Source organism: Lepidochelys olivacea (assembly GCF_965140295.1).
Source record: "Lepidochelys olivacea isolate rLepOli2 genome assembly, chromosome: 3".
NCBI classification, from domain to species: Eukaryota; Metazoa; Chordata; order Testudines; family Cheloniidae; genus Lepidochelys; species Lepidochelys olivacea.
In genome coordinates, this window is record NC_140413.1 from 21,015,834 (window position 1) to 21,042,636 (window position 26,803).

The following is a 26,803-nucleotide window of genomic DNA, read 5'->3' on the forward strand; positions in this document are numbered from 1 at the left end:
AGCCCATGGGACCCTCCTGCCCTGCCCTTGAGCTCCTGGCCGGGGAGGCTAGGCCCTGGCCCTTCCCCTGCTGTCTGTCCTCCCCCACAGCCACGCTACCACACGGGCAGCACTTGGTGTGGCGGGGCTGCGTGCTCCAGCAGGGCAGTGTGGCAGCGTGTCTAGCTCCAGCCAGGGGGCGCAGTTGCCAGACATGCTGCTCTGAGCAGCATGGTGACAGGTCTTGGGGGGTGGATAAAGGGCGGGGAGTCCCAAGGCAGTCAGGGGACAGGGAGCAGGGGGCGGTTGGATGGGGCAGTGGGCGGGGGGCGGTCAGGGGACAGGGAACATGGGGGCTTGGATAAGCATGGGGTCCCGGGGGGCCTGTCAGGGGGCGGGTGTGTGGATAGGAGTCAGGGGATGGGGAGCGGGGGGAGGTAGGATATGCGTGGGGTCCCAGGGGGCCTGTCAGGGGGCAAGGGTGTGCATAGGGGTTGGGGGACTGGGAGCAGGGGGGTTGGATGGGGGTAGGATCCCAGGGGGCGGTTAAGGGCGGGAGATCCTGGGAGGGGGCGGTTAGGGGACAAGGGGCAGGGGGGATTGGATGGGTTGGAGGTTCTAACATGAAGGGGAAAGGAGTCCAGGAGAGCTGGCTGTATTTCAAGGAATCCCTGTTGAGGTTACAGGGACAAACCATCCCGATGTGTCGAAAGAATAGTAAATATGGCAGGCGACCAGCTTGGCTTAACGGTGAAATCCTAGCGGATCTTAAGCATAAAAAAGAAGCTTACAAGAAGTGGAAGGTTGGACATATGACCGGGGAAGAGTATAAAAATATTGCTCGGGCATGTAGGAATGAAATTAGGAGGGCCAAATCGCACCTGGAGCTGCAGCTAGCGAGAGATGTTAAGAGTAACAAGAAGGGTTTCTTCAGGTATGTTGGCAACAAGAAGAAAGCCAAGGAAAGTGTGGGCCCCTTAATGAATGAGGGAGGCAACCTAGTGACAGAGGATGTGGAAAAAGCTAATGTACTCAATGCTTTTTTTGCCTCTGTCTTCATGAACAAGGTCAGCTCCCAGACTGCTGCGCTGGGCATCACAACATGGGGAATAGATGGCCAGCCCTCTGTGGAGAAAGAGGTGGTTAGGGACTATTTAGAAAAGCTGGACGTGCACAAGTCCATGGGGCCGGACGAGTTGCATCCGAGAGTGCTAAAGGAACTGGCGGCTGTGATTGCAGAGCCATTGGCCATTATCTTTGAAAACTCGTGGCGAACGGGGGAAGTCCCGGATGACTGGAAAAAGGCATGTCAGCATGGATTCACCAAGGGAAGTGAATCCATGTCAGGAACAGTCAGCATGGATTCACCAAGGGAAGTGAATCCATGTCAGGAACAGTCAGCATGGATTCACCAAGGGAAGGTCATGCCTGACTAATCTAATCGCCTTCTATGATGAGATTACTGGTTCTGTGGATGAAGGGAAAGCAGTGGATGTATTGTTTCTTGACTTTAGCAAAGCTTTTGACACGGTCTCCCACAGTATTCTTGTCAGCAAGTTAAAGAAGTATGGGCTGCATGAATGCACTATAAGGTGGGTAGAAAGTTGGCTAGATTGTCAGGCTCAACAGGTAGTGATCAATGGCTCCATGTCTAGTTGGCAGCCGGTGTCAAGTGGAGTGCCCCAGGGGTTGGTCCTGGGGCCGGTTTTGTTCAATATCTTCATAAATGATCTGGAGGATGGTGTGGATTGCACTCTCAGCAAATTTGCGGATGATACTAAACTGGGAGGAGTGGTAGATATGCTGGAGGGCAGGAATAGGATACAGAGGGACCTAGACAAATTGGAGGATTGGGCCAAAAGAAATCTGATGAGGTTCAATAAGGATAAGTGCAGGGTCCTGCACTTAGGACGGAAGAACCCAATGCACCGCTACAGACTAGGGACCAAATGGCTAGGCAGCAGTTCTGCGGAAAAGGACCTAGGGGTGACAATGGACGAGAAGCTGGATATGAGTCAGCAGTGTGCCCTTGTTGCCAAGAAGGCCAATGGCATTTTGGGATGTATAAGTAGGGGCATAGCGAGCAGATGGAGGGACGTGATCGTTCCCCTCTATTCGACATTGGTGAGGCCTCATCTGGAGTACTGTGTACAGTTTTGGGCCCCACGCTACAAGAAGGATGTGGATAAATTGGAAAGAGTCCAGCGAAGGGCAACAAAAATGATTAGGGGACTGGAACACATGACTTATGAGGAGAGGCTGAGGGAACTGGGATTGTTTAGTCTGCGGAAGAGAAGAATGAGGGGGGATTTGATAGCTGCTTTCAACTACCTGAGAGGTGATTCCAGAGAGGATGGTTCTAGACTATTCTTGGTGGTGGAAGAGGACAGAACAAGGAGTAATGGTCTCAAGTTGCAGTGGGGGAGGTTTAGGTTGGATATTAGGAAAAACTTTTTCACTAGGAGGGTGGTGAAACACTGGAATGCGTTGCCTAGGGAGGTGGTGGAATCTCCTTCCTTAGAAGTTTTTAAGGTCAGGCTTGACAAAGCCCTGGCCTGGATGATTTAATTGGGGATGGGTCCTGCTTTTGAGCAGGGGGTTAGACTAGATGACCTCCTGAGGTCCCTTCCAACCCTGATATTCTATGATTCTATGATTCTGAGGGGGGCAGTCAGGGGGTGGGAAGTGGGAGGGGGCGTATACAGGGTGGGGGCCAGGCTGTTTGGGGAGGCACAGCCTTTCCTACCCGGCCGTCCATACAGTTTTTGCAACCCCAGTGTGGCCCTTGGGCCAAAAAGTTTGCCCACCCCTGTTTAACTCATTATATTACACTGTATCACTGAGGATTGTGATTGGTTTGTGGATGTGAGGAGGGTGAGATAGTCAGAGAGAGAAACATGTGACTACATGTCTTGGGTGTTCTGTGTTTGTACAGCGCCTAGCACAATAGGTTCTTGGTCCATGAATTGGGCTCCTAAGTGCTACAATAATAAAAATAATGAATAATAACAATAACAGTAATGTAATAAACCTTTTGTTGTCCATAGCTGGTTATGATATTAGCATAATTTGTAAAAATAATATGATTTTAACTGATTTTAATGGCCATTTGTGTGATATATTTAGAGACACACAGCGATATATGTATATATCACTCACACTAGAACGCATACAAATCTAGATACAGACACAGAATACATAGATATAAAAGATATCAATGATACAGACAGGGATGGAGAAGGATACGCCTGAACCAAAACCCCAGTTCCAAACCCTCCTCTGGACTTTGTGGAAGTTTGGATCTAGATTTGAACTTCAGGTTGTGGACTAGTCTCTACAGTGGACCTGACTGGAAAACTCTTACTCTGAGACACTCCAATTTCATGAAGTTCTGATTTGAATTTCATGACTCCATAGAGACCTAAAAACATTTCTCAGTTGTAGAAATTATCTATCTTCATTTGAATATAGTTGTAACACACTGGCTGGATGTTTCTTTCTAATATGCAACATGGACATATACTCAAGAACATTGGGCTAATGTCCATAATCTCTTTCCCTTTCAGTTCCATCACAGTGCAGGGTCTGATTCAGTGTGGTACTCCAGATTGCTTCGGTTCTATACTTCAGATAATAAGAACTGGAAATGTCGATCCTCTGGTGATGGATGCAGTCACATACAGCCTTGGACTCCTGCCTTTTCCATGTACCAAAAGAATACGGGAAATTCTTAACATGGCCCAGTACCAGCAAAGTCGAGCTACTTTTTATGCTCTAAGCCATGCTGTTACCAAGTGAGTATATGTGCATATACGTGTACAGGGAAAATGTTAGGACAAACTCTGACAGAAGTCATTACTTGGAGATTTAATCATTCAGATTGCTATGTTTGTGCAAATTGACTTAGAAAAGGATTCCCTACACACACCTAAGTAAGGTGTTTCTAATGGTTTTTGGTTCATTTCTGTCTTCCCTTAGATTCTATGAAGACAAGAAAACTGTGACACAGGAAATAACGGATGTTGCAAACTTTATGGAGTCAATGATTGGCAATGAGTGCTCTGGGAATGACGAGTTAACCTACCTCACACTTAGGGTATTTTAATTTCCCTCTCTCTTTATATAAGCTATTATTTTAAAATCACAGCGTGCAGTATAGCATTCTTATTGACTGGGGAAATATATTTATTGCCTTGTTTTCATAATCCACAGGCTATTGGAAACATGGGCAAGGCAATGGAGGTTGCTAATCCGAACCTGAAATCTGCTCTGAAGACATGTATCAAAAGTGAAGTTGCGTCACTTTCTGTTCAGAAAGCAGCCATCCAGGCACTGAGAAGAATGACTATCACTGATGAGGTAAATCAATCTTTAAGAATTTGTACAGTTCTAGCTCATCTCAGTTGTATGCTTCAAGTTAATGATTAAACAAAGCAGGTTTTCTCCATCCATGAATATTTTATGCTGTTCCCCCATTATCTATTCGCCTGCCTTTCTTTCGAACCCCTTCCTTGATTTTACTGGGTCTGATACTCCTCTTACAGCAGCTTTCTGCTGATATAACCAATGGGCCAGATCTTTAGTTTGTGTAAATCGGCATAGCTCCATTGTGTTGCACCTGTTTTACACAGGTTTAATTACGTGAGACGAGAATTGGATCTGTCCATTGCTATTGGATGGGGTCTTCAATGAAGTAATTACAATGATGATGTGGCCCAATGACTTCAAGAGAGTTACCTCTGACTTACCCAGGTTTAATTATAGTGAGAGGAGAAGAATCAGGCTCATTGCTTTTACTGGGTGGTTATTTGTTGTGGTAGTGTTGCCTAGTGGGTAATTCACTAGACAACCACCTGGGTTCTGTTCCTGGTTCTACCACTGGCCTTCTGAGTGACCTTGGGCAAGTCAGCCTCTCTGTGCCTCATTTTCTCCATCTGTACAATGGGGATAACGGTACTGACCTCCTTGGTAAAGTGCTTTGAGATCTATGGATGAAAAGCACAGTATAAGAGTTAGGCATTATTTGTATTTGCACTACAGCAGCATCAGAAGATTTGTTTCAATCACACTGGGGATGCATCGTGCTAAACACTTTACAGAAATGAAGAAAAAGCCCGTTCTAGCTCCAAAGAGCTTACAGCCTACAAGACAGGACCTTTTTTCATGTTTTAAATAGTTGTTAAGATGTTGTACATCACCCCAAACATTTCAGAGATTGTTTTTCTTGTGTACTGTGAAGGTGAAGTAATCAGAATTACTATGCAATATATATGAAATAAGTAGAGCTGGTTGGAAAATAATTTATTTTTCCCTAAGAAAAATGTCAAGCAAAAACCTTTTCATTTTTCATCTAAAGTTTTCTTCAGAAGTTTTTGGCCTTTTGTTGATAAAATAAAAACTAAAAATGTTTGGGTTTTCAACAAACAACAAGCAACAGTTTTCATTTTCAGTTGACAGAAACCAAAATGAATTTCAGTTTTGACAAAAGCAGATTTTGTTCATGAAAATTTCCATCAAAACAAAGTTTTAATGATTTTTTTTACCAGTCCTAGAAATAAGGGGTTTCCCTGCTCTATAACGCCAGTAAAGTTGCAACAAAGTTACATGGGTGTGATTTAAGGAAATAATTTGACCCAACATGTTTCAATCAGAGACTTGGCAATATCATCTGCTAGCCAGATTATCAGTGCACTAATGTACCTTTCATTGTTGGTACAGGACCGTGCTGTGCTTCTTAAAGCCTTCCAAAATGCCGATGCTCCAGTTGACAAACGTCTGGCAGCCTATCTCATGCTGATGAAAGGCCCTTCCGCATCTGATCTCAACAAGATCATTAGAGCGCTCCTAAGGGACAAAAGTGAACAAGTGAAAAGCTTTGTCGCTACCCACATTGCCAACATCTTGGACTCTGAGGAAGTAGGCATCGATGAGTAAGTACAATTAAATTGTACGTTGTTGACATAGGAACAAAGTTATAACCCTAATCGGAATTCAGATGATCCTATTCTGTGCTTTTTTCCAAAGACTAATCATGAACTGAAATAGCCTTATTAAAACAATTTTAAGTCAGAGGGCCAGATAATCAGCTGCTGTAAATCAGTGGCTTCAATACAGATATGCCAGCTTACACCCACTGAGGTCCTGGCTCTTACCCTTGCTTTTACTACATGAACAAGTACAGAGCATTCACTAAGTACAATCAAGACAGGTGGCAGAAGAAATCATTATTGTTTGAAGACTAACTGATTTCTGGAATGTTTACTAATTGTATTCCAATTAATTTCCTTTTTTCTTAGTCTTAAAAACAAAGTACAAGAAGCTCTTAAAGGATCTCAGATTCCAGCAGCCAATGACTTCAGAAAGTTTTCACAAAATTATCAGATTTCCAAACGTATTTCCCTGCCCGGGCATGATCCTGTCTCAGCCAAAGTAGAAGGAAATCTGATCTTTGATCCAAACACCTACATTCCTAAAGAAACCATGCTAAAAACTACTCTGCAGTTGTATGGACTTAGCCCAGTGGATATCTTTGAGGTACAACAGATGTCAAATCCTTACACTGTTACTCAGTTTTTACATATTTTCTTTCTGTTTGCTTATACTGACTTGCAGTGACTAAATATTTTATTTTTACAAGCACTAAGATCCTGATCTAAACCCCATTGACGTCAAAAGGAGCCCTACCATTGACTTCAGTGGGCTTTGGATCGGACTGGCCCTTTCTTGGCACCCATTACCATCATGTCTGGAAGCATTTCAGGCTTAGGTTGAGTCATTCAAGATCTCATTAAGCGTAAAATTCACCCCTATGCAACAGCCCCATTTGAAGTGCATTGTCACACTAATGTCACACTTGAGCACTCATATTACGGTTTTGGAGGGATGTAAGCAATTCATAGGTCTTGTGCTGATGCTGTGCGTGGGGGTGAATTTCACCCAAAGAGAGATCAAATGCTTTGCCCCCCAGCTGCATGCATGCATCTTCTCTATAGCTTTCTGTAATTGCAGTGTACATTTGAAAATGTACCATTTGTTCACCAGAGAGTCTCTTTGCTGTAAAACTCCCTAGAAGCAGGGAATCTGTCTCAGTCATTATATTGTTTTGTTGTGTTTCAGATTGGCATGGATGGGAAGAGTTTTGAGCCAACGCTAGAAGCATTGTTTGGGCAGAAAGGGTTCTTTCCCGACAGTGCCAGTAAGGCTTTGTACTGGATTGACGGCAGAGTTCCAGAGCATGTCTCCAAGGTGCTCTTTGACTATTTTGGTTACTCCAAGAATGACAGACAGGATCAGGTATACTTTCAGACTGTTCTTTGGACAGTGTTTTATTAATATTTAGCACACACATAAATCTGTGTGGAGTACTTTCCGGTATGTGTAATGTATTGTATATCTGGACCATTGCCCTCTCGTGGTTAACTTACAGAAGTTAAAAATCCCTAGTTACACCTAACTAAAGGTGATTTTCCTTTATTGCATTTCATAGAATCCTTTGTTTTAAGAACCAAAGTTCCTGAGTTCTGTCTACAATCAGGCTATGTGTGCAGATCAGCTGGAAGCCATTATGTAATTGTACTAGGTGTATCAAATTCTCAGGCTTGTTACAAGGGGATTTCATTTTGAGGTACTTTTTTGTTGAATTCTCAGGATGTGATGAAAGGAATAATGCTGAACTTTGAAAAACTGATAAAAGAAATGGGAAACAAAGAAGTTCCTGAAGCTAGGGCCTACCTCCGAATCCTGGGAGAAGAACTTGGGTACATGAAACTCAACGATTTCAAGCTAATGGGAAATGTGATTTTAAAGAGCATTAAAACTCTGCAGGCTATTCCAGAAAAGGTATGTTTCTCAAGTGCAGAATGAAAATATTTCACATTAGGTTTTTCTATCAGATATTTTTATATTTATCTTCCAAATAAAGCAGATATTTGAATGGAGTACTAGTCACTTAAAAAGAAAATTATTTAAAATGTAGTGTCAAAATTTAGCCAAAAAAAGACAAAGGCCCTATCCCCAAAGTTATTTAGGTGCCTAACTCCCATTGGAACAAATCCATCTAATTGTGCATCTCGACAACAGAAGAATGTGAGATTCACAACAATGCCTTCAATATCATGATTATCTCTGTATCTTTATTCCATTTGATTTCACATGCCGGGGATCCAATCCAACAATGAGATCCATGCAGAGTCCCAGAGAAGCCAGTGGGAGTCTGCTGAGACACAAATATGCACCTACTGACTCCAAAGGATCCCATTGCAGGATTGAGACCAACATGGGAGTAATCACTAAAATCTTAATGCTTGTCTATGGCTATTTTGCTAATTTGTTAATTATGGAGGTAGAGTATAGAGGAAATTTTTTTAATATTTTATAATATTAAAAAGGAAAGAAAATGTATTGCACTTTAGGGATATTGGGTGAAATCCTGACCCCACTGAAGTCAGTCGGAGTTTTACCGTTGACTTCAGTGATGCTAGGATTTCACCCTTCTACCTAATCTGATCCACCTAAGTAATTATATTACGCCTATCACCATATAAGCAGGTGGTCATTATTGTTTCCTCAGATTTAGGTGAAGAAATTATTGTATTAATTTTTCTTAAAAGCCAGATTTTGATAAATGTTCTTTGTGAATGTTTTTATTTGTGCCTCATAAAGTAATATTTTTGTGCAGTCTTGGTCTCTGTACTGTATAAGAATTATAGTCTTAGATTACGTGATTATGATTAAAGGATATTTTTAAAAGGTCCTTTATACCTCATCCTAGGATTCATTTTAATGTCACAAAGCCTATATTAAAGTACTTCATTATTCAGTGTTTCCTTATTTGATTCACAGATTGTGCAGGCCATCTCAAAAGGTACAGAGGGTGACTTATTTGTTCACTACATCTTTATGGACAATGAATTTGAGCTCCCAACTGGAGCAGGATTGCAGCTCCAAGTTGCTTTGTCTGGAATTGCAACTCCTGGAGCCAAGGCTGGGGTGAAGATTCAACCAAAGAATGTGAGTCTTAATTCCTGTCACGATATTACATTCCCCTAACAAGTGTGCCATCTCCTTTGGGCAAAAACCAGAGATATCAGCAGATTGTCAAAGACAATAAAGAATATTCCAGAAACAAAGATTAAATTATTAATTACAAAGCTTCCAGGTTGTCATTGGGTGAGGGCAATATTAAAATAATAAATTGAACAAAACAAATATTAAAATATACCTGGGTTTTATATATCTATCTAAGATTATTCATCCAAGTTAACCCAAGTTAACAGGCTAACTTCTCTGAAATCCTGAGTCACCAGAAATAGGTTTGAAACAAAATCTCCAATCCAAACATCTCTGAAATTTGGGGTTGTAAATGTTTGAATCTGCATCCAGATTTTGCATCTGGCCCCTATTTTGGTTATCAGCCAAATTAAAACCTTGAGCCTGAGTGGTCTTATACATTGGGAAAGTTTAGATAGATCTTTGGACCCATTCCTATTTGTCAAACCTTTTACTCACTGGAGCTTAGTATAATCCTCCCACTGTAGAAAAGTCTCTTCTGACTGGATTTAAATTGTGTGAGGCTCTCCAAACAGCCATTTTTTATTCAAAGTCTCTCTGCAGTGGGAACAGCTTCAACAAAAAGCAAGTTCACTGTCCCTGAGTTATCTCCCCCCATATTTGCTTCCCCACAAATATCACTTCCCTTTTCCTTCAGATTCTATAGTGTGTCTTAGGCCTGGTCTACACTGGGGTAGGGGGGGCAGATCGATCTGAGTTATGCAACTTCAGCTTTGTGAATAACATAGCTGAAGTCAACGTACTTAGACCTACTCACCGTGGTGTCTTCACTGCGGTGAGTTGACTGCTGACACTCCCCTGTCGACTCTGCCTGTACCTCTCGCGGTGGTGGAGTATAGGAATCAATGGGAGAGTGCTCGGGGGTCGATCTAGATGCGATAAATCGACCCCTGCTGGATCGATCACTGCTCGCCGATCCGGTGAGTAGTATAGACATACCCTTAGGGACCAAACTTTACTGAATAACAACATAATTTGATAAATTAATGTACCAATATCTAGATCTAGTCCATCAATAAGAATGAGAACATTACTCTTATATTGATATTATCAGAACTAAACGATGTTCTTTGGGGAATGAAATATATCATTTTCTCTTTGCCCCATAGATGCAAGCAGACCTGGTCCTTAAACCCTCGATGGCAATTGAGTTTATAACTCATGTGGGAGTAAACATCCCAGCATTTGCTAGAAGTGGCGTGCAGATGATCTCCAACATATACCATGAGTCTGGAATTGAAGCCCGGGTTGGTTTGAGAGCCGGACAATTAAAACTCAGCATTCCTGCTCCAAAGGACCCTACCAAGCTCTTCAGCTTCAGGTATTTGGATCTGGATAAGAATATTGGCTCTTTCAAGATTGCATCCTCCTTTCCTTCTTGCTTTTTTGCTTCTGAATGATAAATATTGTACTGGATTTTATTTTGATGGTGATAGGCTTTTTTTGTTTTTGTTTTGGATTTCTTTCTTTATTTGTTTGTTTCTTTTTTGCTATTCTGGAAAATGACCGCTACTGTAAAGCTACGATAACTTCCTTCTCGGTGTAACGTAGTAGTCAGAGCAGACTAAGGACTGGGAGTAAGGCTTGAAAGATTCCTGAATTTGTTACTCATTTTCATAGTATTTGCCAAGACACATAACCTGTTTATGCCTCAATTTCCCCTTTTATAAAATGCTGGTAATAGCAATACATATCTATGTGATGGGGGGTTTAATTAATTATCATAACCACTTTGAGATTCCAAGATGAAAGGATCTGTATGCATGCAGGTTATTTATTATATAATAATTATTAATAAATAATTTTATCATGTTCTCACTATTTGCTATTTCCAAAGCCCTGTATTCACAAAATCATAGAATATCAGGGTTGGAAGGGACCTCAGGAGGTCATCTAGGGCAACACCCTGCTCAAAGCAGTACCAACACCAACTAAATCATCCCAGCCAGGGCTTTCTTAAGCTTGTAATAGGTATATTTTTTCAGAAGGTTTTCACTTGAAAACTAATCTCATAAATAAATAGGATTTATCAAATAACAGTAATATTTAGATACATGTCTTGAGAATAACTAGGCTTATTTTTCTTTTCCAGTAATACATTACATTTGGTTTCTCCAACCAAAACTGAAGTGATTCCACCTCTGATTGAGAACAGAGAGTCGTGGACATCTTGCAAACCTTTCTTTGTTGGTCTAAATTACTGTACTAAAGTAGCTTACTCTAATGCCAGCTACACAGATGCAGCACCATACTACCCACTGACTGGAGAAACCAGGTCAGTCATGTCATCCTTCACTGTATCTATTTTTTGTCTATCCCACAAAAGTCAACCGTCCCCCTTATGGCTACAGTACATATTGCTTTTTTTTTCATGTACTTTAATAAAAGACAGGCAGGATCAACTCAGAAACAAGATGGATGGGAATTGAGGTGATTTTTACCTTTTGCTATACTAATTGGATTTGTTAGTTACTAATATAGATTACCTTTTTCCCATTATGAATTCTCTAGGATTGAAATTGAAATACAGCCTACAGGACAAGTACAGGAATACTCTGCAAATGCTAACTATGGGCTACAGAGAGAGGGAAATGACCTGGTAGACACTTTGAAATTTACCACTGAGGCAAAAGGTAAGAATCTAAAGAACAATCAGATTTAGCTCATCTTTGAATTATGACATTGCCATTAAGAAAAATCAGATTAACAAAATTAGCATTGCTATTTACAACATACAATACAAAACAATTTTTGTACCCAAACCTGCAAATGCATGTCCTCAGTTTTATGTACATGAATAGTTCCAGTGCACAGGTGTTTGAAGGACCATAACTATATTTTGCATCTCAAAATGTTTTACTGTGTTAAATAATAAAATTACATTGATACATGAAAGCAATAAAGAAGGGAAATTACCCTATAAGCAAGAGAAAAGATACATTGTTAGGTGAAATATGAAAATAAATGGTTAGTCAATAATGCACAGAAATACTGAAAATCTGTTACAGAAAAAGAGTTGCACCAATATCAGATTGTATGGAGAGACAAACTGAAGGAGATCAGTGATAGATAAAGAGAGAGAGCAAGCAGAGAGGTCATTAGAGACAATACAGAGACTCCAGTAGGTTGGATGGAATCCTTAGAAATTTGAAAGAACAAGGAGAGCAAATTTCAACTTGTGTACTCAAATTGTTCTCTTCACTGTCTGCTTTAGATATTTGGGGTAATGCTATTTTCAGATGCTCATTTTTTTCATCCTTCCTTCTATAAAAGCCTAAAAAGACATCATTAATGTTTCATTTTTCAGGTGCAAGACAAACTGAGGCCACACTGACCTTCAGATACAACAGAGACAAGAAGATTTTGACCAGTGATGTGCAAATTCCAAAATTTGATATCGACTTTGGTACCAACTTCAGAGTCAATGATGAATCTACTCTGGAAATGAGGGCATATACCTTTATCTTAGACATCAGTAACAAGAAGATTCCTGAAGTTACTCTTACTGGTCGCATAAGGTAATCCCAAGACCCTGTAAGACATTCCGAATATTTTGAAATGAGGTAACTGAATATTTTATTAACAGTAGGGTTTTCAGGAGTACGTTCTTCCAGGTCAGGGGTCGGCAACCTTCGGTACGCAGTCCATCAAGGTAATCCGCTGGTGGACCATGAGACATTTTGTTTACAGTGACCGTCTATAGGCCTGGCTCCCCCTAGCTTCCAGTGGCCACAGTTTGCCCCCCCAGCTTCCAGTGGCCACAGGGACGTGCTGGCTACTACTTCCCAGAGCTCCCATTGGCTGGGAACGGCGAACTGCATCCACTGGGAGCTGCGGGGGGCCATGCCTGAAGGCGGTCAATGTAAAAAATGTCTCGCAGCCCACCAGTGGATTACCCTGATGGGCCACATGCTGAAGGTTGCCAACCCCTGTTCTAGATACACAGAGATTGTCCATCATCTACATGCACCATCTGACTTCTCTCTCTCTCTTCGTTCAAATCCCTCTTTAAAACACACTTCTACCATAAAGCCATTCATCTATAATCCACCACAGATAAATAAAAAGAAAGTAAGTATAATCCAGCTTCAGAATGGATCCTTCACACTATATATGGCATATATAATTTTGGTTACAAATTCTTTGAGGTAATTCCCATATCTTCTGTTATACTGGTAGAGTGTCAAGTGTGCCATTGGCACTCAATACATAATAAGAATAAAAACATCAGAGAGCTATCTGTAAGAATCCCCACTCTTCATGGTAAGAATATTTCCTGTAGCATCTATGGAAGAGTTTATAATTAATGGCAGTTTTCCCTTCATCCTAAAATTGTCCCAGAGCCACAGTGAACTGCTCACTTTCTTTAATACCCTTCATTCTTCAACAGAATTCTCTTACCTTGATGCTGCCCCAGGGATCTTCCTCATGCAGAGCTGCCTGTAACACCAGTGGCATTAACAAAGTTCAAGTACCTTGATTCCCTTTCATTTACACCAACGTAAAATCACGATCAAGTCTACTCAAGTCAGCAAAGTTACAGTGGCGTAACAATCCTTAAGCTAGAGGAAGATCTGACTCAGTAGTAGACTCTTGCCCATAGCGGGCCAAATGCTTTAGTGCTTACTCAGTTGTTAGATAAAACTACTATTGATATCATTGGGAGTTTATCCTGAGTAAGGATTTTAGTATTTGGCCCATATATACCTGGACAGAAAGAGCTCCACAATAGTATTATAATAATTTTCCGTAATCAATGGGAATTCAGAGCACTCCATAGCTCAAGGGTCAAGTTCCTAGGTCCAAATAAACTCATTCTTTGTACCACCCAGAATTCCTTTTTGCAGTTTTAAATGCTATAATTGCTCCATAGTGTACCCAAACAGGTGACATTCACATTTGCTACTATTTTGCTTTCACAGATATGATGGGAAGAAAGATGCAATGCTGGGAGGTGTCATTTCTATCCCTCGCCTACGGACTGAACTCAGAACTGAAGCATTGCTTCATCATTCACTGAACAGGGTTTCTCTTCAGATGGATTCATCTGCAACAACTTATGGGAACTCAATTTCAGAGAGAGTTGTTTTCAGATACGGTATGGGCATTTATCATGACATAGAAACTTCACCCATATGTGAAAACCATATATGTAATCTCCTGTTACATGCGTTATCTAGTACTTCTCTATACACGGTGAGCCATACAAGAGTAACGTGATTTTGTTAATTTTTATCCTCCCTCCAACCCCGAATTCATGATTTTCAGATAATGAGAAGATTGAACTAGAGTGGAATTCAGGCACCAGCACGGCAGTGAAAAAGATGTCTGCCAACTTCCCTGTTGACTTTGCAGACTACCCGAAGGCTTTACAGAAGCATGCCAATGAGCTGCTGGACCGGAAAGTGGCCAATACAGATATGACATTGCGGCACATTGTCTCACAATTCATCGTGGTAAGTGTGAATATTTATTTTAAAAATATTATAGCTTGATCATGCAACCCTGAAGAGCAGTCCAACACATTTTACTGGGACTGCTTGTGTAAATAGTCACTTGTGTGTGGAAGAGTTGCATTATCAGGTCTATCTGCTCCTCTCCAGAAAAGCACACAATCATGTGCTTAACTTTAAACACATGGGTAGTCCCACTGGCTTAAAGCTAACAATTATTTCATACTACTCTGGAAAACACATCCACTGTGTCATTGCAGGCAACCCGTACCTGGCTGCAGAAGGCATCCAAGGATGTTCCCTTTGCCCAAACTTTACAAGATAAGCTAAATGGACTGCAAGAACTGAACATTCAGACAATGGGGCTGCCTGATATTACCATTCCAGAAGAACTCTTCCTGAAAAGGTAAATGGAGAAATAAGAACAGTCACCACAGGGAACTGAAACTGGAAATTTGGTCATGTATTTTTTATTTAAAATATGATTGGATTTTGTTTTAGACAATAGCACATAATGACCATAACAAAGAATTGTAAGAGCAGAGATATATAATTATGTTTACTAAATGGCATATATATTTAATATGCAGGGGCCGAGCCTCAGCTAGTGACATTTGCCATAGCTCCACTGAAGCCAGTTTATACCAGCTGATGATCTGGCCCATCACATATAAATATATCATGCACTCCATATCCCTTAGCAGAAAATGAATTGTTTTTCTTATGCTTTCTTTCACTGTGGTAACGTGAAGCTAATATTAGGCAAAAGCATCTTCATTGCTTTCAGTCTGTTCGTGGTCAGAATATGGGTTGGGAACCAAGTGATCTTTCTCCTATGGTCTTACCAACTATGCCCATTATTATAACAGTGGGTAATTCTGCTGCCCTACACTACATTTTTGTTAACCATTTCAGATTCAGTGCCTCTGGTTTATTGGCCATTTCTTAAAAATCACAACTTTGTATTTGGGATTCCATGACTTTCAGATTGCTCCTTGGTGCCATTCACTTCCATTCAACAGCACACATTCTGCCTAGCTAATCTATCTGTCTTGAAGTTTGCACCATATTCACCCCTTTGGTACCTGACTGACATTTAGGACCATATCTTATATAACATATTTTCTGATACCCCAAGGTTCTAATACATTTCCAATTCTTGTGCTTCAGTAAAACTGTTTTGTAGACAGTCATATGTGCCAATGGACTTGGTCAATATTTTCTCCAATTCTGGAGTGGTCCTTATTGGTATGTAGAGAACAACAACCTTAATCAAGTACAGCTGATAGAATAATTCATTACAAATAATGCTTGTGAATATAGCCCTTTTTTACTGTTTGCAAATTATTTATGAATCTGTCTTGATTTCAGCAAATGTATCTATTATTTGTTAGTATTCACAGAACAGTTTATTCAAACAATTTCAGCCCATGTGTGTTAGAAACTTCACTTTGACTATTTGGTATTCATTATTTGTGCTGTGCAATGGAGCATTAAATTATAAGTATTAATATTCTGGTAGCACAAAGAGATTCCAACCCTGGTTGTTCCAGCCACGGAGCACACGTAAAATAGCAGACAGTCTCTGTCCCAAACATCGTATAATCTACAGCCAGGTTAGAGAAACAGATACAGACAAACAACAACAAAAAGAACTTGCCAAAAGTACAGATCTTATAAATTACAATGCAATTTCTTCTCATTTTTCTCTGTGCATAACAATATCCCACACTACCACCAAACTTCCCTGTTTACAGCCGCCAGTCAGTTTTTCACGGTCACATGGTATTGTTTCTGATTGGATGGCTGGAACTTTTAAAGAAAAACAATAACAGGTATTGAAAGATGAGTAATGAGTAGTGTGTAATGATCAACACACTTTCCAGTATGAATTTTTGGATGAATAAATAATGTCTTCTAAAATTAATTAAATTTTGAGATATTCAAATAACCAGGAACTATCATAGAATATAATAATAATAATAATGAAGTCCTTGATGTAATACTCTACAAACATATCACTTTTATTCACATGAATATGAACAGATCCCTTTTTCTACTATTCCAAATACCATATTGCAGATGACATTAGCAGATGACAGAACGAGGAGTAATGGTCTCAAGTTGCAGTGGGGGAGGTTTAGATTGGATATTAGGAAAAACTTTTTCACTAAGAGGGTGGTGAAACACTGGAATGCGTTACCTAGGGAGGTGGTAGAATCTCCTTCCTTAGAGGTTTTTAAGGTCAGGCTTGACAAAGCCCTGGCTGGGATGATTTAACTGGGAATTGGTCCTGCTTCGAGCAGGGGGTTGGACTAGATGACCTTCTGGGGTCCCTTCCAACCTTGATATTCTATGATTCTATGATTCTATTGCATAAGTGTGGCAATGACATCAGAGAGGAAGGGTTTCAAATCAAGACACACCAATTGGAGCACTTAGGGCATTATTCTGGGAGTTAGGAAAGTGTAGTCTTTTTTATATAGAATGTGACCTTGGTCAAAAGACTTTTTCTGTCTTTGCCTCAGTTTCCTCATTTATAAAATGCATATTATACCTTCATCACTCTGTCTCTGACACCCATTCCCATACCAACATCTCTGTTCATTAATGTTCATAAAGCAGATTAATATCCTCAAATGGCAGGTGCAAAGTATTCATTAGAGTAGAAAATAAGGAGCAAAATAAGAGTCTTGTGTTTAACTTCCTTGGAAAAACTCATTAGAGAAGCAACCAGCATGGTCTAGTCAATTTATCTTTGGGGGAAAAGGTTTAATTAGTGAATGTATGTGGAGTGCTGAGCTCAGACTATTTGATCATAATGGTTCTTTCTTCCCTTAAAATTAATGTATATATGAATTACCTCATTATCATTATTAATAATAACTACTTTTGTGTGTTTCATAGAGTTTTACGTAGTGGGTAATTTTTGTGTTACAGTGATGGCCGGATCAAATATATTTGGAACAAGGACAATGTTATAATTAACATCCCATTGCCATTTGGCGGAAGATCATCGCATGACATAAGTCTGCCAAAGACCGTAAAAACACCTCAGTTGGTAATGAAATCAATTGGAATAAATGTGCCATCTCAGGAGTACCGACTTCCACTATTTACTGTTCCAGAGTCCTACCAACTCCGTGTGCCTTTACTGGGCAAGTTAGAGGTTTCTACAAATGTATATAGCAATTATTACAACTGGTCTGCATCTTATACAGTGGCTAACACCACAGATAATGTTTCCAGTATGAGAACTAGTTATCTGATGAAAGCTGATTCCGTTTTCGACCTACTTTCATACAATGTGCAAGGTAAGAATTTTTGTTAATAGTATTATACTTTTAAATCTACTTTTAAAATATCTATATTTTATATGTACTATGAAAAGCACATTCGTTTTCAAACTATTTATTTAAAAAAATGTTTGTGTAAACTCAAATCTTTTCTTCTTTTTAAAATATGTAATATGAAATTTATTTAATTAGGTGCTAAAAATAAATCCAGATAGTTTAATAATAATTTCAGATCCAAATTTTCCAAGGGGCCCCAACCCAGCCTCTGAAGCCCTGCTCCTGAAAATACTTAAGCATATGAATAGTCCCATTAAGTTCAGTGGGAATCCTAAGTGCTTTCAGAATCAGGGCCTATGTTAGTGTTTGCAGTTATTTGTGCATGCAGTTCAGTTAGCTAAATCACAAACACTTTTATGTGCACAAACAGGTTTCCATGCAAATAGGCAGGTGCAGTTGTATTGCTATTATTATTGTTAATTATTGTATACAGCACCATAGTGTGTGTGTATGTGTGCCTATACGTATATATACAAAAACATATATGTATGTCAACAAAGACCTTGCCCTGAAGAAATCACAGCCCAAGGATCTGATCTTGAAAGGAGCTAGGTTCCACAAATTCCTATTGAATTAACTCAAACTCCTATTTGAGAGGTCAATGTGTGCTCTAGACCGTTAGCTACTCTAAGGATTGGGTCATGAAACTGGGATTTTCAAAGGGAGCTCGGCACCTAAATCTAAATTTCAATGGGAGTTAGCTGCCTAACACCGTTAAGCTTTTTTGAAAATCCCAGCATGAAGCATAATAAAGTTGAAGACAATGAAAGAGATGTGTCATAAACACTGATTTGGATGATTTGTTTGGCATATAATTTGTTCATTTCAAGTGTAAACAATGGTTTGGCCTATTTCATCTTATAGATTTATATGTAATATCACAATGAGAGTTAATTTAAAGGCTGTTTTTTGAAAATTTAGCCCCAGATATCAAACATCCAGTAGTATAGAAATGTTTAGCATTTACTTTACCAAAACAGTGTTTGCTTTTTGAACAAAATAATATGCAATTCTGAAAGCTTAATGATATCATACATAATATATCATTTTGTCTTGTAAGTAAATGTAAGATATTTATTATACCTTTATATCTTCTGTCTTCCCCCTTCCCAATCTCCTATTCCAGGTTCTGGAGAAGCATTTTATGATCAGAATACATTTGATTGCACATATGAAAGTTCCCTACAGCACAGACTCCTAGATTCAAATTTTAAATATATCAGGACAAACAAATATGAACCTACTCTCACTGTAAAACAGACCGTCTCACTTGCGGCATCTAGCACTCTGGGCACTCAGTTCTCCTTTTCTACAGATACGGATTTCAGCCAGAAAAATAATTTGAATATCAACAAAGTACAAATGGAAGGGGCTCTAAGAGTTGCTTCAGCCTTTGCTAAAGGAATTTACACTCTCTCAAGCACCTATAACAAAAACAGCCATGAGTTAACTGGGAAATCCAATCTGACGTTTGACTCGTCTTACCTTCACGCTACCAACCAGATAACTGGCAAGCGAACTGGTGATGTACTGTCAGTCACTTCAGTCTCTAATATTCAGAGTGGTATCATAACAAACACAGCTTCACTGAAGTATGAAAAGAGCCAGCTGAATGTGAAGTCAGAAACAAATGGAAGATACCAAAACCTTGCGGGTCTCAACAAGTTTGAATTAATTTTGGCAAAGCAGATGGCTTCAGTTCGCTCTGAATACCAAGCAACTTACAAAGAAAACCGGTATTACACCCTTCTTTCAGGTTCCCTTAATTCCCAGGGTCTTGAACTAAATTGTGATGTTACTGTGAATGATCAAAGAAACCGAGCAGCACATAAGTCTACATTAAGGATTAACCAGGATGGTTTGGCCAGCAGCGCAACCACAAACCTGCAGTTTAATCCACTAATGTTGCAGAAAGAAATGAATGCTAGAATTGATGCTTCTGGAGGCACCTTGGCAGTTACTGCTAAGGGACGCTATGGTAAACACAATGCACAATTCAGTGTAGATGGAAGAATGGCCCTAATAGAAATAGCACTAGGAAGTGTATATCAGAGCACAATTCTGGGCGTGGACAGCAAAAACGTCTTAAACTTTAGAGTTAATAGAGAAGGACTCAAGTTTTCAAATAACTTGGTAGGATCATACAAGGAAATGAATCTTGAGCACGTGAATGAGCTAAACATTCCTGGCTTATCCTTAACATTTACTTCAAAATTAGACAATACCATCAGCCCTGACAAGTCCCACAAGCATTATTTTGACCTACAACTGCAGCCCTATTCACTCACAGCTAAATTGAACAATGACTTAAAATACAATGAAACTGGTATAACCAACAAAGCACAGTTGCGACTGGAGCCACTGAAGCTGACGCTGACTGGTAATGTGAGGGGGGCCTACGGAACAGATGAAGTGAAGCATACATACACCATCACTTACGCTGATCTGGCTGCAAATATTAAAACAGACACAGCTGCAAAAATTCAAGGCACAGCACTCATCCACAAAATTAACCTGGATGTTGCAGGGCTTGCTTCTTCCATTACTATCTATACAAACTGTGATGCAAAATCCCTGCATTTCACCAATGTAGTACGTTCTGCTATGGCCCCATTTACTGTCACTGCTGATGTACACACCACTGGTGATGGGAGACTATTTGCTATGGGAGAACATACTGGACAACTATACAGCAAATTCCTGTTTAAGGCAGAGCCCCTGGCTTTCACTTTCTCCCATGATTACAAAGGATCTACCAGCCACAGCCTAACTACTGGAAAAAAATACACTACATTACTTGATAATAAAATCCATATGCTTTTCACTCCATCAGAGCAGTCAAGTGCCTGGAAATTGAAGAGTCAAGTGAACAATAATGTATACACACAGGACCTCGGTGCTTACAATGATGCCGAAAAAACTGGTGTCGAACTTAGAGGACAAGCTTTAGCTGACCTCACTTTAATGGACTCACCAATTCAAATACCATTAATGCCTGAACCAATTAATTTAATTGATGTTTTAGGTCTGAGGGATGCCGTGGAACAACCTCAAGAATTCAGCATCTCTGGCTCTGTGAAATATGATAAGAACAAGGACGAGCATGTTATCAACCTGCCATTCCTAGAATACCTGCCCGCTTACTTTGAACAAATCAGGGGTGCGATTCTATCCAAACTGCAGTCTATACAAAGGTACTTTAAAAGCATAAATATAGATCATTATATGAGGAAATACAGGGCAACTATGGATAAGCTCCCACGGCAGATTAATGACTACATGAACAAATTAGATTTCAAAAGCAAGGTTAACGGCATGAAAGAGAAATTGGTTGCTTTCACAAAGGACTATAGAATAACAGCTGATGACCTCCAGAGTGCACTGGAAAATGCCAGAATCAATTTGCAGGAAGCACTGTCTCAGCTGCAAATTTACCTGATACAAATTGAGCAACATATCAGAGATAATTATGATCAGTATGACATTAGAACAGCTATTGAAAAACTGATTGACCAAATAGTTGAAAAAATTAAAGTTCTGGATCAACAGTATAAAATCAGTGCAACGACGATTAACACTATTCAAAACTTACAGTCCATTATTTCTCAGTATGACCCAAGCAAAATAGAAAGCAGTGCAAAAGCCTGGATTCAAAATATGGATGCTGAGTACAAAATCATCGCTCAGGTACAAGGAAAGCTAGAACAGCTCAAGAGTCAGATTCACAAGATTGATGCCAAACATATTGCAGAAAATTTGAAACAACAGGTACAGTCTGTTGACATTAAAAAGCTTTTAGAAAAAATCAGGAGTTCATTACCAGTTCAAAAAATGAATGAAATTATTGAACAAATTAAAGATATTCTCCTAAATTTGATGGAGGATTATGAAGTTGCTGAGAAGATCAGTGCTTTCCGAGGCAAAATGCATGACATGATCATGAAGTATGAGATTGACAAGCAGGCTCAGTTTCTAATGGACAGGATGATACAATTGTCTGACCAATATAAAGTGAAAGAAACTGTCCAAAAGCTAACTGTTTCCCTGAAAAAAATTGACATAAGATCATTCTTTGATAAAATTGTTAGTATTATTGATGATGCTGTCAAGCAAGTACAAGCATTTGATTATCAAAAATTGATGGATGAAGTCAACAAGTTCCTTGACATGGTTATAAGCCAGCTAAAGTATTTTGACTATAATCAGTTTGTAGATCAAACAAACAACAAAATCCGGGAAATTACCCAGAAAATCAATGATGAACTCAGAACCCTAGAACTCCCACAGAAAGCAGAAGCATTAAAACAGTATATGAAGGATGTCAATGCTGCAGTTTCAAAATTCATAGAACAATTAGGAGACACCAAGCTTACAGCAGTCATTGATTGGTTCAGGGACCTCCTAAGTTCAACAGCGTTTGCTGATCTGAAAGTCAAGCTAAATGAAAACCTGGAAGATCTACGAGACAGGATTTATCAAATGGACATTCCAAAAGAATGCCAGAGATATCTTCAGAAGGCAAGCCAGTTCTACAATACCATTGTTGCATATATTTCTGACCAATGGAACATTGCTTCTAAGAAGATTGCTCTTTTAGCTGAGCAGTATGATGTAAAAAACTGGGCTGAAAAAGTGAATGTGTTTGTTGAAACAGGTTTCAATGTTCCTGAAATCAGAACCAGCATAGTCAACATACCTGCCTTTGAAGTCAGTCTCCGAGCTCTCCGGGAAGCGACATTTCAAACACCAGATTTCATAGTTCCATTAACTGACCTGCATATCCCCTCTTATCAGATCCACATAAAGAAACTTAAAGACATACAAATTCCAGTCAGGTTTACTACCCCAGAATTTACTATTCTAAATACCTATAAGATTCCTTCCTATACAATTGACCTGAATGAAATCAAACTGAGGATTGTGAAAACAATAGACCAAATGATGTCCAGTGAATTTCAGTTGCCAGTACCTGACATGTATTTTAGAGAACTAAAGATGAAAGATATGCTTTTTTCTGACATTTCTTTCCCAGAAATTTATATACCTGAGCCACAAATACCTGAATTCTTGATCCCTAAACTCAATCTAAATGAGTTCCAGATTCCTAACATTCAGATACCGGCATACCAGCTGCCACGTATTCCACACACAGTCACTGTCCCTACATTCGGCAAACTGTCTGGTACTTTCAGAATAGCTTCTCCATTCTTCACACTGTCCACTCTTGCTGACATTCAGAACACTACAGCTTCCGTAAACAGCCCAGAATTTGTAGCCACTGTTTCAGCTCAAGCAACATCCAGATTAGATTTCCTTGCTTTCACTGTGAACGCAGATGCACGCCTCTCAGCCCCTGAGATGCAGCAACTGATCCTTAAAGAAACCATGAAGGTCACCCATAAACTCCTTAAAGTTGATCACAACAGTGAAGTGATATTTTTAGGGACTTCTGTACAGGGGAAAGCTGAAACTACTACAAGCTTACGTACTACAAAGAATTTGATGGAAGTACACAACAACTTACTAGTCCGGCTACAGAGGAAAATTTTGATGCAGAGCAAGACAACATATTCTCACAGACTGAATATTCCGCAAGCTGATCTCTCCAGCCAGGCTGATCTGATGAATGACATGATAACAGAGGTAGAAGCAGGACACATATCATTTACTTCCAGTGGTAAAGGAAACTGGAAATGGGCTTTTCCTGATTTCTCTGATGAAGGCACCCATGACTCCCGTGCCACTTTTACGATTGAGGGTCCCTTTATTGCATTTGCTGCTGAAAACAGGATAAATGATAAATACTTGAAGATCAACCAGAAAGTGAATTATGAATGTGGTCTCCTAAATTATGCAACACTTCAGCTTCAGTCTGAAGTTGAGTCGCAATATGTGGGTCATAGCAATTTAAGTGTACAAGGCACAGGGCAGCTAGCAACGATGAAAGTAGAAATAAAAGGAAATCATGAGGCTAAGCTCAATGGGAGAGTTGCTGGAACCATAAATAATAATATTGCCTTGTTGGTGCAGCCCTTTGAAGTTAGCATATCAACAAACAATGATGGGAATGTGAAAGTTAGTTTTCCATTGAAGGTGACTGGAAAAATTGAATTTCTGAATAATTATGGTCTGGTGCTCAGTTCCTCTGTTCAGCAAATCCACTGGCAAGCTAATGGCAGGTTCAATCAGTACAAATATTCCCACAGCATGTCTGCTGGGAACACTGAAGACAAGATTGAAGCTCGTGTGGAAATGAATGGTGAAGCCAACCTGGACTTCCTAAATATTCCTCTATCAATTCCTGAACTTCACATTCCTTATGTTGGAATCAAAACTTCTCAGATGATGAAAGGGTATTCACTTTGGGAACAGACAGGCCTGAAGGATTTATTGAAGACTACAAAGCAATCATTTGATTTAAATCTGAATGCCCAATATAAGAAGAACAAAGACATGCACTCACTCCCTCTTCCCTTAAAAGCAGTGCATGAAGCAATTAATCAGTACATCATCTTCTTCAATAGACATTTTGAGAAAGGAAGGGACAATGCATTAGATTTTCTCACCAGTTCATATAACAAAGCCAAGATAGAGTTTGACAAATATAAAGTAGAAACTTCAGTCAACAAACTACCACGGACTTTCAGGATTCCTGGATATACCATTCCTATTGTGAACATCGAGGTGTCTCCCTTTATGGCAGAGCTGCCAGCATTTGGTTATGTGATCCCCAAAGAAATAAGCACAACAGGCTTCACCGTCCCACTTATTGGGTTTTCAGTACCATCTTACACATTAGTCCTACCGTCGCTGGAGATGCCAGTCCTTCATGTCCCCAAAGATCTGCGCACACTTAAGCTTCCTAAATTAACAGTGCACAGCCCATCAAACCATATCTTGATTCCTGCCTTGGGAAACATTACCTATGACTTTTCATTTAAATCCAGTGTGATTACCTTGAATACAAATGTTGGGCTTTTCAACCAGTCCGATGTTGTTGCTCGCTTCAGTTCCTCGTCTTCTTCTGTCATTGATGCACTGCAGTTTAATTTAGATGCTACAACAAGCCTGACGAGGAAAAGGGGTTTGAAACTGGCCACAGCATTGTCCCTGAGTAATAATAAATTTGTGGAAGGAAAGCATGACAGCACTGTTAGCCTCACAAAGAGGAACATGGAAGCTTCCGTGACAACAAATGCAAAGATCAGCATGCCAGTTTTTAAAATAAATTTCAAGCAAGAGCTTACAGGAAACACTAAGTCCAAGCCTACTGTTTCCTCAGCAATGAATTTAAATTATGATTTTCATACTCTTAGATATGGTGCCAGTGCTAAAGGTGCAGTTGATCACAAACTTACTCTAGAAAGTCTTACATCTTACATTTCTGTAGAAACAGCAACAAAAGGAAATATCAATGGAATGTTATACACCCTAAATCCATTTTCTGGGATGCTAATCCATGAGGCAAATACCTACCTGAACTCTAATGGAGCTCGCTCCTCAGTCAAGCTGGAGGCTAATTCTAAAGCAGATGGAATCTGGAATGTGGAAATGACAGAAAAAGTGGCTGTTGAAGCATCTACACATCGTGTTTATGCAGTCTGGGAGCACAATGGGGAAAACTATGCACAGTGTACCCCTCTTCTGAGAACTAGAGGGACTCAGAGCTGCAAAGTAACCTTAGAACTGGTTCCTTGGAGTATGTCAGCATCTCTTCAGCTACAAGCTACTCAACCAAATTCCTTCCTGGACATAGCTTCAGTTAATCAGGAAGTCTTAATGAACATCAACACTGAAAACCAGAAACTTGGCTGGAAGGGTGAAGGCCAAATTCAGTCATTATCTCTCAGTCATGATATGCAGTTATCAAATGAAAAATCAAAGGCACAATTTGACATTTCTGGATCTTTGGAAGGACAGGTCAATTTCCTCAGGAACATTGTGTTTCCAGTTTATGAAAAGAGTTTATGGGATATCTTGAAACTGGACCTCACTACAAGTGCTAACAAGAAGCAGTACTTAAATACTTCTGCATCCATAGTTTATACAAAAAGTGAAGATGGTTACTTTTTCCCTATATATGTGAACAGACTGGCTGACGGCTTCACAATCACTGTTCCTGAGATGCAACTAGAAGCTCCAAATCCAGTTCTCACAACTCCAGAATTTCAAGTTCCTTTCACAACCCTGCAAGTTCCACCGTATACCATTGACTTGAGAAATATAAAAGTTCCACACATGCTAAGCATAATGCCTTTTGACATCAATTTACCCTCTCTGCCAAGAATGAGATTCCCCAAAGTAGATGTAGGAAACAAGTACATTACACTGGAAGAATATAAAATTCCTTACTTTGAGGTGACAGTACCTCAGTACCAAATAACTCTATCTCAGTTCACTCTTCCAAAAAGCATTTCCCTTGGTAATATGTATGTGGATCTGAGTGAAGTGGCTAATAAGATTGCAGACTTTGACTTGCCAACAATTACAATTCCTGAGCAGAAAATAGAGATCCCACCTCTCAAAATGTCTTTGCCTGCTGGAATTTATTTCCCTGCATTCGGTGCTTTGACTGGATCTTTCAGAGTTGCTTCACCATTGTATAATGTCACCTGGAAAACAGACCTGAAAAACAACACGGACTCTTTTAGATATTCCATTGATTCTACCTCCAGTTCAACACTACAGTTCCTGGAATATGACCTGGAAGGTAAGATGAACTTTGGAATTTCATACTCCAAAATTTGAGTTGAAAATGTTAACATTATTTTTTTTCCAAATATTATTTTGTGTTTGAAGTGCAGTTGTACTGTGAAAGAGGGATGTAAAAGAGGATCCCTTTTCCTTCTCTGTGTTCAGTTTAGTGACAACATAACTTTATATCTTCTCACTCCTGTTAGCTCTGCTTAGTCAGTACAGCTAAAAGAAAGAGAGCTAGTTTCTGTTCCT

At 39.7% G+C, this 26,803-nt stretch overlaps 1 protein-coding gene across 1 annotated transcript in view; it reads left to right on the forward strand.

Moving 5' to 3' along the window:
- The window catches only part of APOB (apolipoprotein B), a 50,606-nt gene that overhangs the window by 17,427 nt on the left and 6,376 nt on the right, over nucleotides 1-26,803 (forward strand). The window contains exons 10-26 of the mRNA XM_084623137.1: nucleotides 3,546-3,773; nucleotides 3,958-4,075; nucleotides 4,192-4,338; nucleotides 5,698-5,909; nucleotides 6,276-6,513; nucleotides 7,096-7,272; nucleotides 7,627-7,818; nucleotides 8,821-8,988; nucleotides 10,158-10,369; nucleotides 11,141-11,323; nucleotides 11,560-11,681; nucleotides 12,356-12,566; nucleotides 13,971-14,146; nucleotides 14,317-14,504; nucleotides 14,762-14,907; nucleotides 17,442-17,815; nucleotides 18,981-26,564. Of these exons, the coding sequence (XP_084479263.1) occupies nucleotides 3,546-3,773; nucleotides 3,958-4,075; nucleotides 4,192-4,338; nucleotides 5,698-5,909; nucleotides 6,276-6,513; nucleotides 7,096-7,272; nucleotides 7,627-7,818; nucleotides 8,821-8,988; nucleotides 10,158-10,369; nucleotides 11,141-11,323; nucleotides 11,560-11,681; nucleotides 12,356-12,566; nucleotides 13,971-14,146; nucleotides 14,317-14,504; nucleotides 14,762-14,907; nucleotides 17,442-17,815; nucleotides 18,981-26,564 (10,676 nt within the window). The remainder of the gene's footprint in view (nucleotides 1-3,545; nucleotides 3,774-3,957; nucleotides 4,076-4,191; nucleotides 4,339-5,697; nucleotides 5,910-6,275; nucleotides 6,514-7,095; nucleotides 7,273-7,626; nucleotides 7,819-8,820; nucleotides 8,989-10,157; nucleotides 10,370-11,140; nucleotides 11,324-11,559; nucleotides 11,682-12,355; nucleotides 12,567-13,970; nucleotides 14,147-14,316; nucleotides 14,505-14,761; nucleotides 14,908-17,441; nucleotides 17,816-18,980; nucleotides 26,565-26,803) is intronic.